Source organism: Mesoplodon mirus (assembly GCF_964341445.2).
Source record: "Mesoplodon mirus genome assembly, chromosome: 20".
Lineage (NCBI taxonomy): Eukaryota > Metazoa > Chordata > Mammalia > Artiodactyla > Ziphiidae > Mesoplodon > Mesoplodon mirus.
The window spans coordinates 31,623,063-31,639,238 of NC_138996.1; the positions used below are offsets into that span (position 1 = coordinate 31,623,063).

Sequence of the window (16,176 nt, forward strand, 5' to 3'; positions counted from 1 at the left end):
AATATAGGTCATGGCTAACCTTTGTGGCAATGAAAAAGTCACTGATAACCCCATTTTCTACAAAAAAGAATATGTGCCCCAAAGATACGGACCTACAATAACAAGGGAGAAAAAATATAAAGCAACAGATTCTCCAAAAAAGTTTTAAGACCTCTACATGTGGAGAGGGGGAGTGGCAAGGGGAGTTAGTCATATATCCTACCCATCATTTGTTATTTTAGCGAGTGTAACACATACTGTTAATTATGCAGCTTCCCATGATTTCTGTACCATGCAATTTGGAAGTAGCCAGTTTTGCGGGGCATATCTGAGGAATATTTTTAGTATTGAAACATTTTAGTAACTCAACTTCTTTCTGTATACAGATTTTAAGGTCCAAGTTTATGAGGATTTTATAGGAACCTTTTGAATTTCTGACTTTTGATAAACTAAATGCTATTTAAAGACTGGACTTGGTATAGTCTGAGTTAAGTACAACATGAAATGAAGTCCAATTAAGCTCTCCTAATCAAATAAATGAATTCCTTTATGTTTTGCTGCAATAAAGCTCATAGTGTCATATCCCAGCAACAAAGTGAGATTTGTATGGAAAACATTACTCACTCTCAACCGCTTTAATTTTTTCACTTTTTAAATTTGCAATAAACTAAAGTGCTTGAGATAAACCCAATATAGAATGTACACTCTCAAGTAAATGACCATCCCTAATAGCACAGAATGTATCTAAGGGAGGTTTGTTGAGCCTTGGAAGCTATATTTCCCCACCAAATTTGGTTAACTTTTAACCAGTATTTTTTCAAATAATTTTCTGCACCATTCTCTCCTTCTCTTCTAGAACCCCAGTTACAAGTACATTAAACTACTTGATATTATCCAGTAGGAAATTATTGTGCTGGGATTGTTTTTCTCCATTTTCTTTCCCTCTGTTTTTCAGATTGGATAATTTTCACTGACCTGTATGCAAGTTAACTGATCCTTCTGACATTTTTCATCTGCTAAGTTGATCCAGAAAACTTTTTATCAGATAATGTACTTTTCATTTCCAGAGTTTCCATTTGATTCTCTTTCATTATTTTCATTTCTCTGTTGAGATTCCCTGTTTCAATTCAATTTACTGTAAAGTCTTGAACATGTTTTTAATAGCTTATTTAAATCCTTATTGTGTTTTTCAACATTTGGGTCATCTCAGGATCAGATTCTATCTCTATTGTTTGTTTAGTTGGTTGGTCGGTTGGTTGGTTGGTTGGACTATGGGTCATATTGTTCTGGGTTGTGCCGATGCAGTAACTGTTTATTGTATGCTGGACATTGTGAATGAACTACTGCATGGAGCATGTCATTCCTTTAAAATGATGTTGGGCTTTACTCTGGTAGGCTTTTAAAGTAATTATAGATCTTCTGGGTCTTGTGGTCAGTTTTATTCTGTTAGCAGAGAGCTAGTTAGTCTGAGTCCTAACATGATTTGCTCTTAGTTCTAGCCTGTCCCCCTGATTTTAGGGAGTGGTACCTATTCACAATGTACGGGCTCTCTAGGCCTCCAAGAAGCATCCTGAGTGTACAGTGTCTCTCAGTACGGTGTGACTTCTATTATCACAGGTCTGCTCTCCGCTAAGAAGGTCTGTGCATCACTGAGTCTCACGGGTGCTTGTCGGCCCAGCCCTCAGCTGAGTCACCTGTGAAAACGCCTACAGAATTCTGGGGCCCTCCCACTGTCAGTTCCCTCCTCCTGGATTCCCGTTTCTGCAAATTCCATTTCAGTAACCTAAAACAATTTCTACCTCATCACCTCACCAAGTCACTGTACCACCTGGGTTCTGCTTCCCAGCTTCCCAGCAAGAAAAATGCACAGAGTGACAGAGGGGTTGTGGAGCTCACCTTATTTATTTTCTCCTAAGGAACATAGTCACGCCCTGTCAGTTGTTTAATAACTCACGTAATTGTCTCACGTATTTTGTTGTTTTATAGTTGTTCTCAATAAGAAGGTGGGCCTACTATCGTTTAATATGTCATGGATTGATGTAAAATCTTATTTAATTTTCATAATGTTCAACTACTTCTGGACCAAAAATTCACAGGTGTGGTATAGAGAAAAGGTTAGATGGGGTGTAATTGTAGATTACGGAGGTCATGTGTAACTTTGAGGTACTATATTATGGAACAGAAAATGAAATGTTCTGGTTTTGGTGAGAAAGACATGCTCTCATGCAAATTTTAACATTCAAATTTCTACAAGAGGGGAGGAAACTGAGAGTGAGAAAAGTTCTACTAACTTACAATTGCATACTTCAGTCAACAGAAATGGCATCATCCTGCAAATCACAGCTGCAGATGACATTTCCCCACAACTATTTAGTCATATTTGATTTAACTTCTTTAGGGCCTAATCTTAAGATTTACATTAACTTGATTGTCAAGAGGCAATTTGGAGTCAAACATTATCTTGGATTATCATGTATACTTATCTCTATAGAGAGATAGATAGGTCTTTGACTATAATAACCAGGATACTCTTTGACTCTCAATGAGAGGATACACACACACACGCATACATAGGATTGGCTTATTCATATATATCATTTTATATTATGTAGACTCCATATGATACAGTTAACTATGTAAAATACAGTCAGATTAGATACATGCATATTATATCCTACTTACCTATATAATACCTGTAATAAAATGAGTGACAGTACAAGGAGAGTTGACATAGTAGGGAAAATAGAGATTAAGGCAACTTGATCTATATTTCTGGTGTTGATATTGTATGAGTTTATTCAAGCTGATCAAATTCTATGGAAAGTGTTCCATACATGTAAAAATAGGTAATTAATTTGTGTAACTGTTTTAGACTCGAAAATTCAGTCACTGAGAAGTTTGTGTGCAAATGTTAAAGTCTTATCTGTCCGAATTCTAACTCAGTTATTTTCTAGACTCTGAACACACTCATGACATGTCAGCTCACCTTTGCTTAAGATAGGCATTGCCAAGACATGACATCGTGTTATAAAGAGCCATGGCATTTTACTGTTATTACTGGGGTTTCCCCCCATTTCCTATCATGCCTCTTAAATAGTACAATAAAATATACTCACTCCAAAATATTATACGGAAAGTAACGTGAGAATCTTTTGCAACACAGGGCTCTGAACAAGGACCACCAACAGCCTGGAAGTAACATGTGAACAGAAGCCTCTTCCAGCCTGCAGGGAGCTCCCAGCAGCGACTCACTCTGCTCTACTCACAACTCCTTCGCCTCAGCTCTCACCACCAGCAGCCACAACACACGGCAAAGTCACACAGATAACATCACCAGAAGACAGACACCTCCTTTAGACCATGGACTTTCAAAGGGTGAGGACAGCGTCATATGATCTTTTGAACAGTCAGGTATCTCCGTATGCCCAGCTGTGCTTTTTGATGATTCTCTTATACGTTTGGGGGGTAAGTAGGTTAATTGTAGAAATAGTGTAAACCTGTAGGATTTTTGTGGAATGTTACTCATCATTTTACATTGAGTTACCTGGTTTCAACCTGAAACGCTGACTTTCAGGCTTGAACTCACCCTCGCACACGGGCTGCAGTCCTGACCATGACCCGTTGAGCAGACACGTTCGCTCTGCCGAGCCCCGCAGCTGGTAGCCCATTTCACAGGAGAAGCGGAGAAGGCTCTTGGCCTTAAACTCATCTCCAAGCCGAGACCCATGTGCTGGGGTCCCTGGATCACCGCAAAATCCAGGATTATTTCCTATGGAACACAAACACGTATGGCAATACTCAATGCTGTTAGACTCGTTTGACATAACAACGCTGTTATGTTTAAAGGGAATGAAACTTTATGTAAATGTGTATCGAACATGGTTACGGTCATACAGCATTCTGGAAATCTCCTGAGAAAGATTTTCTTTCTTACAGCACAAAAACGAAAGACGCTAAGAAATTGTTTCTGTGCAACTACAATCAAAATAGCTTATTAAAATATGGTTGTAACAATAATTGATATTCTTTAGCAGAAATAAAATACTGGGGATGGTAAATGCAGGAATTGCTCGTTGGAAATGCTGGTGAGGATGCTGACGAGGAGATGGGGGTGAAGGTGTGTTGGGAACGAAAAAAATCAAATGAGAGGTTTGATGCTTCTACACTGTGTCGATCTGCTGATTATGTTTATTTTGTTTATTATGTTTATATGTTTTGTTTATTATGAAACATTCATGGAAGAATTAAGTTGATATTTTTTCCAAACAGGATTGACTTAACAATTGACGATAGAGACAGGAAAGATGTGGAAGAACTGAGAGGAAGCACAGAAAAGGAGGGAAAAACAGGGGCAAACTGAGTCAAGGTGAGCAAGCTTCCTACTCAGGTGCTAGGGAGACTCCTGCAGAGGAACATGTGTCGTGATAGGTGTTTAAAGGGAAGGAAGATGAAGACGACGCTGACGCTATATCAGAAAGGCGTACTTGGCTGGAACGGGATAATACCAACTTCAAAGAATGGCACCGCTACCCAACATTTGGAATGAAGCGCTGAGTGTGTCATGCCCACCTGTGCAGTGGGGCAGGGCTCCGCTCCAGTGACTGTCTTCCTGGCAAGTCCTGCTGCTGTTGCCTACGAGACTACGTCTCCCTTGGCATGAGTAGTGAACCACGGCTCCAGATGTAAACAGGTCTCCAGTTAGGATGGCGTTGGCAGGGACCCCTGGGTGTCCACACGAAATAACTTAAGAAAAAAATCAAATCAAATCAGTGAGTACATTGTTCCTGTTAAGCTGCTTTGTGTTGGTCAGTGTCCCTCAGAGACTCATACAATCATCACCTATTAAGAAAAACACCCAAATACCCTGCACATCGCTGCAGTGCCCTGTGGATAAGAAACACCAATTTCCAGACGACCCTCCTCCTACCCTGAATAGTCACGTTACTGAAGTCCACGAAAGGGTCCATCAATGAAGTTTTTGTTTGTTTTTTTTATTAGGTTAAGATACCTTTGCTTAAGGTAGAAATTGATATTTATGTTTTCAAAAAAGAAAGTCACTCTACCTAAATTTTTTCCACCTGCCCTTAACTGTATCCTAAATAAGCAGTGTTATACAAAATGTTGGAAACTAACATAGATTCACCAAAACTATTTCCATTATTTCTCCAGTTAGTATGACAATCATGCTTTGCTTGGGGACAAAACTCAGTCAAATCTGCTTCCTCTTCCAGTTCCCATGTCTAGAGAGACCATCTAACAATTTTTCTTTGAATAGGTGGCAATCTAAAATGTCTAAGTAAAAAAAAAAATAATAAATTACTGATTAATATTTTCCTCAAGTAGTCCACTCATTTCTTTATAATTATACCAAATCAGGCCCATCATCTAATCATAATTATCCCTCAAGAAGGAAAATTCTAGAATCCAGATTACCATAGGATGGTAAAGACATACCTCTCCCTTTCTATAAAGTCCAAAATTAGGGTTAGCCATGGGCAAATTTTATCCCGCGTACAAACAGCTAACTGGGCTGATGATGCCACAGAGTATTCAAAGGCTCTGCTGGTTTAACATCCTCGAGGGGCTACATTCGGTCACCGACAACCCCAACATGATGCCAGCCCGAGGGGCAGGTTAGAAAGGTTGGAAGGCATCACCCATCCCGAGTCACATAAGCCCTCCCCTGAGACCGTCTTACACTGACATCCACTCACTGGACAAGAGGAGTGTATCTACGGAGTCCTAAAAAGAAGCTAACTAGAGCTGAATCAGTGAAATTGTTGGTAAATGATCAGTTCCAGGTGAAATAAAAGAGAAAAAACTCAGTGGAACAGTATAACAGCAAAAATAGAGATGGAGGTTAGCTGCTGAAGAGCACGTGAAAACAAAACGCTCCTCTGCGAGCATGTATTCCCAGATTCACGGTAATTCCAGCGGTTCATGACCGCAAGTGGTGGGAAGTCGCCCCTTGGAAAATGAGGTCAGTTAAAACCTGGTTCCTGGAGGTTGGAGCACACTGGCCTCATTGCAACAACCAATACAAGTCTCATAGACACCAGGCAAGATGCAAGAGAAGGCTTTGGGGAGAAAAACAAACAAAACAAAACTAATTTCTCTGAAAAATTCCCGTGTGTGAAGGCACAGAAAACCAGAAAACAAAGCTTGATGAGGATAGTAATACATTTACAGATGTGTTTTGCCATGTAAGCCTGTATGTTTGTTTTTGAAAGTCATCGCTCTCTTTCTCTGTAGAAATTCATTGTTTTGTTACAGTTAGAATTTGAGGCAGGTTTCCGGGTAGGTTGAAAGGGCTTTGTGGGACCCTGACTTGCAGGAAAAATGTCTCCAGCACCAATCCACTCTGAAAATGTACTGAAAACGCCGTAATTGTCACAGGTAAAATGGATTATCACTTTTTTCAGTAAGTTCAATTTATAATGTGATTGTCATTTCCTATTTTCTCTACCCACACAAAATGAATACTAAAAAGATAAGGATTGTTTTGTTTTGTTTCTGACTGATTTTTAAAAGGCCAAGGAGAGTGACTCCTTTTCCTTCATTCTCACACTATGTTTTAACAAGACAATTCTCTCTGAGCTAAAGGACAATATGATTTTTCAAGTGAAAGAAACTAATACTATAGCTATTTGGGTAAAAAAGAAAGTGTCCTTGTGAACCTATATGGTCTAAAATGTACTGTTAATGGTGTTTTGAGGGGCGCCATAGTGGCGACCTATCATTCTGTCTGCCCTGAGCACCCCGCTCTTCACGGCAATCCGCCCTCCTCTTGCTTAAACCCATGGGTCAGGAGGAAGTTACGACCAGGACACTATCTTTTTTATCATGTTCACATCAGACTGTACCAGAAGCGCTGATGAGACCCAAATTAGGCCCCTCAGAGAGCGCCACCCTTCCGGCCACAGATACTAGGTCAATAGATGGAGACTCCGTTTATAGCCTCTTGCCAGTGTTTCTGAACCTGGGTCCAGAAAGATGCATGGTGTTGAGAGATTCGGGGCGTTGATAGAGGCGCCATCTGGAGGCCGCTGGCGCCCGTTTGAACCGGTGGATTAGCCTCCCTGCTGGCCCGAAGCAGGAGACAAGAAGGAACAGCAGACACAGAGACAGCCCGGTCCAGGCGGAGCCCGCGAGCCAAGTCCATCTCCCTCTGGGGCCAGCTTTGCGAGCAGGCCAGCACCCCCGCCCCTTTCTTCCCGCGAAACTAGTGTGAGCTGCATTTGGTGATTTCTGGCCAACCTATAAAGTTGTCATAATAACAAATATAATTTGTGATGGGGGTGGGTAGAGAGAATTAAAAGTCAATACCGTTTTGAATACTTGAAAAAAACCGTGTTCTGTTGGTGGTGTTCTTACAGGGCTCTGTGGCCAAAAGGACCCTCACTTACCCAAACACTTGGGCAAAGAGCGATCCCATAAGCCATTTGCCATGCAGGTTAAGGCAGAAGATCCCAGCAAGTAAAATCCCTTCTTGCAGTGATAAACGACACTCATTCCATATTCAAAACTCTCGGGGAAATTCTGTTGCTCGTGACGAACGGCATTTTCCACAAAGCCTGGATCCGAGCAGTTCACCACTGTAAAGGAAAGCGCGGTGTGCATTATGCAAATGCAGCTACACGTTTATAAGCAAAACAGACAGACGGGCAGAGAAGGCAAACTCCTCCTCGTGGTTTTAGAAAGTTGGAGGGACCACAGCATGACAGCCAAAGCTTGTGAAATTCTGCACCCTTGACGAATTCCACTTCCTGCTTTGGGCCATTATGCTTCAAAAAATGTCAAGCAATGTATCGGCTACTATAGCACCTTTAACAACATGAGGCTGACAGTCTTTAACTGTTTCCCAATAATAGGCTTCTTCAATGTAAGGTCTAAAATTTGTTTCCCTGGTTAGGTTTTTATGTTATGAAAATGTTAAAACAGAAACGGCTGAAGTTAGTCTACATATTTGTATGCGACTGTGATACCTCAGGACAGCCTGGGACACAGTAATTAATTACCAGCCCACCCTGACATGCACTAATGCTTCTATATGTGCCTGAGTAATTTCTGTTGTGTGTCTAAAGCAGACAAAAATGACAACTCCTCCATCAACACTTAATAGAAGTGTAAATTAAGGCAGCCTCTGATTTAAGCTTCTTCCCCTGTAGAAACAGCTCCGGCAGTGACAGTGGTTCATCTGAATGACACTCTCTGAGCCTGAGTGCCGGCTGGCATCTGGGAGGGAACCAGCCACGTGCTTTCGCAGGTGCAGAGGAAAGAAAGAGCCCCAATTCGCTCTCTCTGACCCGCCCACCGCTGAATGGGGCAGCTGCTGGGGAGCCGCGCTCTCTCCAGATATTTCTGGCTCAGAAGCCGGTAGCATGACAAGTTCCCAGGCAGCCACTGCACTCAGTGTCCCAGCGGCCAAAGGCAAACCCTGCCCGTCTGCACCCTGATTTCTCTCCGTCCCCAGGACGGCGGGGTGGGCGGATCCGAGGCGGACAAGGGTCCCTTTCAGCGCTGCAGAATAATGTCCTGTCCTTCTTAAACCAATCCTGAGTTAATAGAAGAAAGACAAGTTCTTTCGAGTCAAGCAAACATGCTTATGGAGCCCCGGCAGGTATTTTTAAGGCTCCATAGTGCATTGCACCTGCAATAAAATTGTCACCAAACCCGCCATAATAGCAGGCATTAGCTATTTGGAAAAAGTCTCACTGACTTGCACGATTATTTTTATGACCTGAAAAACACCTGCATCGGCCCATTGGGCACTTGGGAGTTGCATGTCAAGCCCAGGAGACAGAAACAGCTCCCTTGTGTCTGACCTTCAAAAGCAGGAAGGTGTTGCCTTGGCCCGAAGGCCAAAGACGCTTATGGTGTCGAGTTTGCGCTTACATCACACTTAGAGCACGGTCCCCAAACCACAGCAGACTCTCTGCAGTGAGAGGAAAGGACACCACTTAGGCGACCCACGTGGAGGTGCCGAGCCTTCCTGCGCCAGGGCGCCCGGCCCATGCCTCATGCGCCCCGGGGCTCCGCACGCCCCACTGGGCTCCTCCTTTCTTTAATTCATAGTTTTATATTCGGGCCCAGCTTTCCTGAATGCAGCCTGATTGTGGGGTGGGTGAGAAAGACGAAGTGCACAAAGCAAGTGCCATTATGTGTTTGAGGTCAAGAGAAGGGTGGGGCTGGAGGCAAGAAGAGAAAGAAAAGAGAAGCAGTTACCGCTCAGGTAACGGTGAGGTCCGCCTGCATTCCCCCTTTGCCGGCCGAGGAGAGCAGGGCTCTCTGAGCCCCACCATGTCGGGAGGAGAGCTGCTCAGAATTCACGAGTTTCATGCCCAAGCGCTCTGAAACCTCGAAGCAGAATTCTCCTTGGGGGCCACTCTTGCCCGCGGCACCATGTGTGGGAGACACGGACATCCTCGTTACGGACGATATTGACGACCACTCTGGGATTTTTTTTGTTTTTGTTTTTTTTTCCGGTACGCGGGCCTCTCACTGCTGTGGCCTCTCCCGTGGCGGAGCACAGGCTCCGGACGCGCAGGCTCAGCGGCCATGGCTCACGGGCCCAGCCGCTCCACGGCATGTGGGATCTTCCCGGACCCGGGGCACGAACCCGTGTCCCCTGCATCGGCAGGCGGACTCTCAACCACTGCGCCACCAGGGAAGCCCGACTCTGGGATTTTACGCTGCATTAGAATTGCCTGGAAGAAGTGCTGAGTCCCAGGCTCCTCCCCACCTTTTCACCTACTTCAGCATCCTTAAAAAACCAGGCAATAAAAATGCTTGACAAAGTCAGATTCCATGAGCTCCAAGACGGAAACCAAATTGCTCTTGATGCTGGAAGAGATGTCTACAAACACTCTAAACCTGCTCACGCTGTTCTCAGTCCCATCCTGTGGAATTAGTGCTACAGAATATAGTCCTGCATAATTGCAGTCAGAAACATCTATTATATCCCTTCCTCTTTATTTTATTGGTTCCACTAGGAGATTCAGCTGTATCTGCCAGCTTGGGGAAAAAAAAAATAAGGCAGGAAGGTTTTAACTTATTTGTCCACGACAGAACTCTGAAACATTCCAAGTCTTTGCTGCACACGAGTGTGCTTTACCATTCGGAGGGCAGGCTGCCGGCCTGGATAGCTCATCAGTACCCAGTCCATCCACGCACTGCTCTCCCGTCTCTGTTCTTTCTCCTATTTTGTGCACTATTCCTATCTGGAATCTGGTGGACTGAGACTTCATATGATGGACAGAGGTGAGCTGTCAGCAAAGCAGAAGGAGGGGTCAAATTACTTAAATCATCTTGTGGCGCCTGAAATGACCAGTAAAGTTGACGGTGTGAAGATAAGTCAGACCAGGTCACACCTGCTGGAACTATTTTACTTTTTTAGTTGGAGACACGATGTCTAGCAGGGCAGAGCATCAGAGAGAAACTGGTGAGAGACCCATTGTGGAAGTCTCCCCTCATCTTAGTATCACCCCTCAACACGCCAAGCGCTGAGACTTGGCCTTGATGTTCAGGTGTTAAAACCTGACAGAGAACGGAATTTCCTCAGTTGGAGAGAATGAGAAATATTGATATCATATGTACATAGCCTGTGTGGAGTCATGAAGGCACAAAATGTGTTCCAGGGGACATTTGTGTATGTTGGAGGGTAAAGAAGACATTCATATACTGATCAGTAACATACCCAAGGTCACGAAAGTGGTCACACCAGAACTAGGTAAGGGTCAGAGCTCCTGACTACCTGATGACTTCTGCAACTCCTTCTGTGGCCTTAGGGCTTTATGAGAAAAGGAAGGGAGGGAGGGAGGGAGGGAGGAAGGAAGGAACTATCCCCATATCTTCCTAATGTGTTTTTTTTGTTTTTGTTTTTTTGCTTAAGCCTGTGTTTACATTTATTTTGCTGTGTCTACTCCTGTTTCTTGCTTCTTTCTTGTTTTCTTTTATGGCTCATTAAAAACCTGATCATAAGCAGGAAAGTAAGAAAATGATGCTTTGTAAAGGAAATATAGCCAGTTTAAATTATTTGGCAGTGGGAAAAATGGGTAAGAATTAGTTCAATAAATTTTTTTACAGGCATTCATAATTGATTAGGGTTCTGTGTAATATGTGTTTTTTAAATTTTTCAATAGAAGGGATTATGCAAAGTTGAGAGGACAATCAAAGGTGAGGTGACTATTCAGTGTATCACACAGAATATACATTTCCAATGTGTTTACTTGGATGAATCAAAATTTAAATGTAGGATTACCAGTCACCAAAAGCAACTTATGATGACTATTTTTCAAACATATGAAAGTTACCTTTCATCTTTTATCACTAACTGATAAGAATAAAGAAATGGTTTTAGGTGTAATGAGACATTCGGGTTTGATAAAGAAGGTTCTGATTGATTATAGTCGATTCTAGTTAAATTTCAGAGGTGGGTGGGAGTGGGGGCAGGGAGACTGAGCACCTACTATGCACCAGGCACTTTGCTAAGCATTTCACATGCACTGGCTTACTTAGAACTCATGGGAACCTAAGAAGAAGGTAGTATTTCTTTGACTGTTCATAGAAGAAAACTGATATTCTCCAGTGAACTTGAGGATTCACTACAAGACCCTGGATTTAGTGATGCAGGTTGAGTGAGTTTTTTTTGTTTCCTTTTTTATTCCTCTCTAACCAGAACAGAACCCTCACTCACCCTATATTTTCTTAATTTTCTTTATACTCGTGTCTGTAATAGCAAAGGACATATATTTTAATTCTCTGAGTTTAAATGGACGATCCCACAAAACTGTAGATAAGAAAGAAAAAATAAAACCTCCAAACATTTGCATGTAACACAAAAATTATTACACAAGGAAAGAAAATATTAAGTGACGACTCATCCTAAAACTGCCAGACTTGGTATATCTCATTTATTTCTCCTTGAACTGACTGAACTTTTAAGCTCATGTTGACACATATTTGAATTTAGGAGACAAAGACTCAGAAAGCTCTTCTATAGAAACGGGGGCCTCTGGAACAGTAGGCATAATCTGATTCTTAAAATAAATGTGAAGACATTTGTTTTCATTCCTTTTTATGAAATCTATATCCATATAATTTATTTATTCCAGAAAGATATGACTACTAGCAAAAAGGATCCCTTCTTTTATTTATTTATTTTCCTGGTCCTGTTTGTAAGATAGAACCAGGGGGTGAGTCGCTTCCTGGATTGGAGGGTTCTGATTTATCACAAACACAGCTGGCATGGCCAGAGCTTTTCCCTGGGAAGGGCTGAGTCTGGGGATAAAAGGTGAGTCCAGGGTGGAGAGACTTTGTGGAAATCTGTGTCTCAGTCAGCCTCACTTTAGCACAGATTTACTGGGAATTCATTCCAAAGTCCTGGTGGAGTTTCTCTTTTGCATCATTAACCAGATGCTGTAGGACTACTCAGGATTCCACAACTCATTGACCTCTGCAGATTAGACATCTGAGAATCACATCAAGTATTTGGGAGAAGAAATCAAGCACAACAGGATGCTGATGTGAGACACAACACCCTGAACCATCTGGGGGTTTATTCAAGGAACCACATAAGGTAAGAATCAGGCCATACTGCAGTACACACGTTGAAGAATCCCTGGAAGTTTTATGAATAGAGTAGCTATTTTTGTTAACTTTAACTTTTTGAGTTTCACGCCATTTTTTTCTGACGCTTCACTGTCCTTATAAGTCTGATCTCTTTGAATTCATGCTTTTCCTGGTCGAATAATATGCATGTAAATTCTGTGCACTAGATTGTATCTCTTAGTTCATAAATGAAGCAAAACTGAGCAATAGAAAATAACAGAAACATGAGCAGGAGGTACCCGGGAGATGAGGGGGTGATTTCCAATCCCCTCAGCACTTGGACGACTGTTTGTCAGTCATCTCCTCCTTCATCAGACGTTTTTGAAGTGTCAGCTTTTAAAATTAAGTACTAATTTTAAAGTTCTGCTCTTCCAAAGGCAGTGTCAAGAGAAGGAGAAGACAAGCCACAGGTTAAAAGATTATAAAAGACATAACTGATAAAGGACAGTAATCTGAAACATTAAAAAAAAACTCTTTTTTTTTTTTTTTTTTTGCAGTACACGGGCCTCTCACTGTTGCAGCCTCTCTTGTTGCGGAGCACAGGCTCCGGACACGCAGGCTCAGCGGCCATGGCTCACGGGCCCAGCCACTCCGCAGCATGTGGGATCCTCCCAGACCAGGGCTCGAACCCGTGTCCCCTGCACCGGCAGGCGGACTCTCAACCACTGCGCCACCAGGGAAGCCCTAAAAAAAAAAACTCTTAAAACTCAACAATAAGAAGACAAACAACCCAACTAAAAATGGGCCAAAGACCTTAACTGACACCTCAGCAAATAAGACCTACTGATGGCAAATAATCCTATGAAAAGATGCTCCACATCATATGTCATCAGGGAAATGCAAATTAAAACAATAATGAGATCCCACTATACACCTATTAGAAGCGCCAAAATCCAGGGCACTGACAACACCAAACACTGGCGAGGGTGTGGAGCAGCAGGAACTCTCATCGTTGCTGGGGGGAATGCAAAATGGTGCAGCCACTTTGGGAGACAGTTTGGGTTTCTTACAAAAATAAACATACTCTCACCATACAATCTAGCAATCATGCTCCTTAATATTTACCCAAAGGAGTTAACAACTTATATCCACACAAAAACCTGCACTGGAATGAATACAGCAGCTTTATTCATAGTTGCCAAAACTTGGAAGCAACCCGGATGTCCCCCAGTATGTGAATGGATAAACTGTGGTCCATCGAGACGATGGAATATTATTCATCACTGAAAAGAAATGAGCTATCAAACCATTAAAAAACACAGAGGAAACCTAAATGCATTTACTAAATGAAAAAAGCCAATCTGAAATGGTTATATACTGTGTGATTCCAACTGTATGACACTGTGGAAGAGGCAGAACTATGGAGACAGGAGAATGATCAGGGGTTGCCAGGGGCTGGGGGCAGGAGGAGGGATGAGGAAGTGGAGCACAGAGAAACTTTAGGGCCGTGAAAACACTCTGCAAGACATGGCGGTGGTGGATACGTGTCACTCATTGTGCAGCCGTCCAAACATACAGACCGTCTAACACCAAGAGTGAACCCTCATGTCACCTGCGGACTCTGGGTGAGATGATGTGTCCATTCAGGTTCATCAATGATAACAAATGCACCATCTGGTGGGGGTGGTGACATTGGGGGGTGAGGTGGGGCTGTGCATGGGTGGGGGCAGGGGGTTTATGGGAAATCTCTGTACCTTCAGCCCAACTTTGTCATGAACCTAAACTGCTCTAAAAAATAACGTCTACTGGGGCTTCCCTGGTAGCGCAGTGGTTGAGAGTCTGCCTGCCGATGCAGGGGACACGGGTTCGTGCCCTGGTCTGGGAAGATCCTACATGCCACGGAGTGGCTGGGCCCGTGAGCCATGGCCGCTGAGCCTGCGCGTCCGGAGCCTGTGCTCCGCAACGGGAGAGGCCACAACAGTGAGAGGCCCGCGTACCGCAAAAAAAAAAAAATAATAACGTCTACTAAAAAAATAAGACCATTCCTATTTTTCAAGAGAAGGGAGGAAGGTAAGAAAAGTCAAAATCAATACTGAAGACTTTAAAACACATTCTAGCATTCTTTAAACTGTGCCATAGATATCTAAAGAACCTAGTATCTATTGTAAAACACCAAAAACCATTAATAAATGATAGGCATTTAATTTCTTCTCTCTCTCTTTTTGGCATAAGTTAGAGGAAAATGAAGTACAGAAACAAAAAAAGTTTTGATAATTAAAAGCCTGCTGTTTTGAACTTACTCAATCTTTAATTTAGCCAGAAGGTACTGTGTCCAGTGGACAAAGTCTCAGCAGCTGTGGGGACCTTCTCCCCCCTAATTAGCCCCCGGATTGGTATCTACTTAAAGTATTAAGTATTACACCCATCTCTGTACTGACGGTGTGCAGCCAGCATTCGGAACACAGTAGGTGCTTAATAAATGTTAAATTAAGTTGAGGAGAAGGGTTTGGGGGGAATGGGTATAGATGGTTCTCATACACCTAAGGCATCAAAGGCACAGTTAGGCCGTAACCCTGTGTGAAGATAAACTGAACCCAAATTTAAGGGCCTTCATTTGTAACCATTCTTTCAGTTGTGCTGTTTTTTCCTTGTTGTAGACAACAGAGAAAACAGTTTGATTAAAGGTGTTTAATCTTTTCCTAAATCTTTGCAGCTGCCTTACCAAGTGGCAGACACCTACAGCTAAGCCTTTCCACTGCTGTCAACATGCTCAGGGCTCCAGGCAGAAACATGGGCCCCACGTTTCCCTGTGAGAGGTGAGGGTGAGGCTGAGTCACCCTGCTCATCACAGCCACGTGCATCACGATGCTCAGTAAGCATTTAGGGTTTGCCAAGGTGTCCCCATGTGGAAGGCAGAGGGGCTAGAGGTCATTTAGGAGCCAGCTTCCTGCCCTGGCTCACACATTCCAAGATGTCCCCTAACCCCGGTCACCCCATTCCATGGCCCTGACTAATACAATTATAATAATAATATATAAACTACAAGATGAACTTGTCAATGTCCAAGCTGACCAGAGCCCCACGTTGTCAGGAGACCAGCTGGAGCTTTGGAACAAGAAACCAGGGGCGTCTCTGTGAGATACTCCATCCCCCCCAAACAGGACACACCTGAAGCCTGCTTTCTGGGGACAGTGAGAACACGGAACCTGGGGCCTCTGCTCTTCACAGCAAGACTTTCCAACATTGAAAAGGGAGTTTTAGAGGGAAGTGGAATTAGGAGGCTTTACTTTGTCTTTGAGCTTAAGCCAAGCACTCTGATATAGACGCGTGCCAGACTCCACAGTTTGTAGCCAATTTCACATAACTGCTATTTAAAACTTGCCTGGATTCCCATTCTGCTATTGTTGCATTTGAATACAGCTCCCTTGGAGCCCAGTGGGAAGGTGGGTGATTGTCAGAGCAAGGGACCTCCGTAAGTGTCTGCCTTGAATACCATATTATTACCAAAAAATCCAAACCAAAACAAAACAACAAAAAACTTCACCTTCACATGGAAGGACATGCATGCGTCTTCAGTAAGACAGATGTTTTAATGGAAAATATTTGAAGGAGATGTTTTAAGAGAAAGTATTTGAAGCAAAACCTTAA

The 16,176-nt window shown here is 43.0% G+C and overlaps 1 protein-coding gene across 1 annotated transcript in view; it reads right to left on the minus strand.

Moving 5' to 3' along the window:
• The window catches only part of CSMD1 (CUB and Sushi multiple domains 1), a gene marked incomplete at its 3' end in the record, with an annotated part of 1,728,858 nt that overhangs the window by 29,424 nt on the left and 1,683,258 nt on the right, over window positions 1–16,176 (minus strand). The window contains exons 55-57 of the mRNA XM_082608811.1: window positions 7,386–7,574; window positions 4,549–4,722; window positions 3,566–3,748 (exon numbers count right to left, since the gene is read on the minus strand). Of these exons, the coding sequence (XP_082464937.1) occupies window positions 3,566–3,748; window positions 4,549–4,722; window positions 7,386–7,574 (546 nt within the window). The remainder of the gene's footprint in view (window positions 1–3,565; window positions 3,749–4,548; window positions 4,723–7,385; window positions 7,575–16,176) is intronic.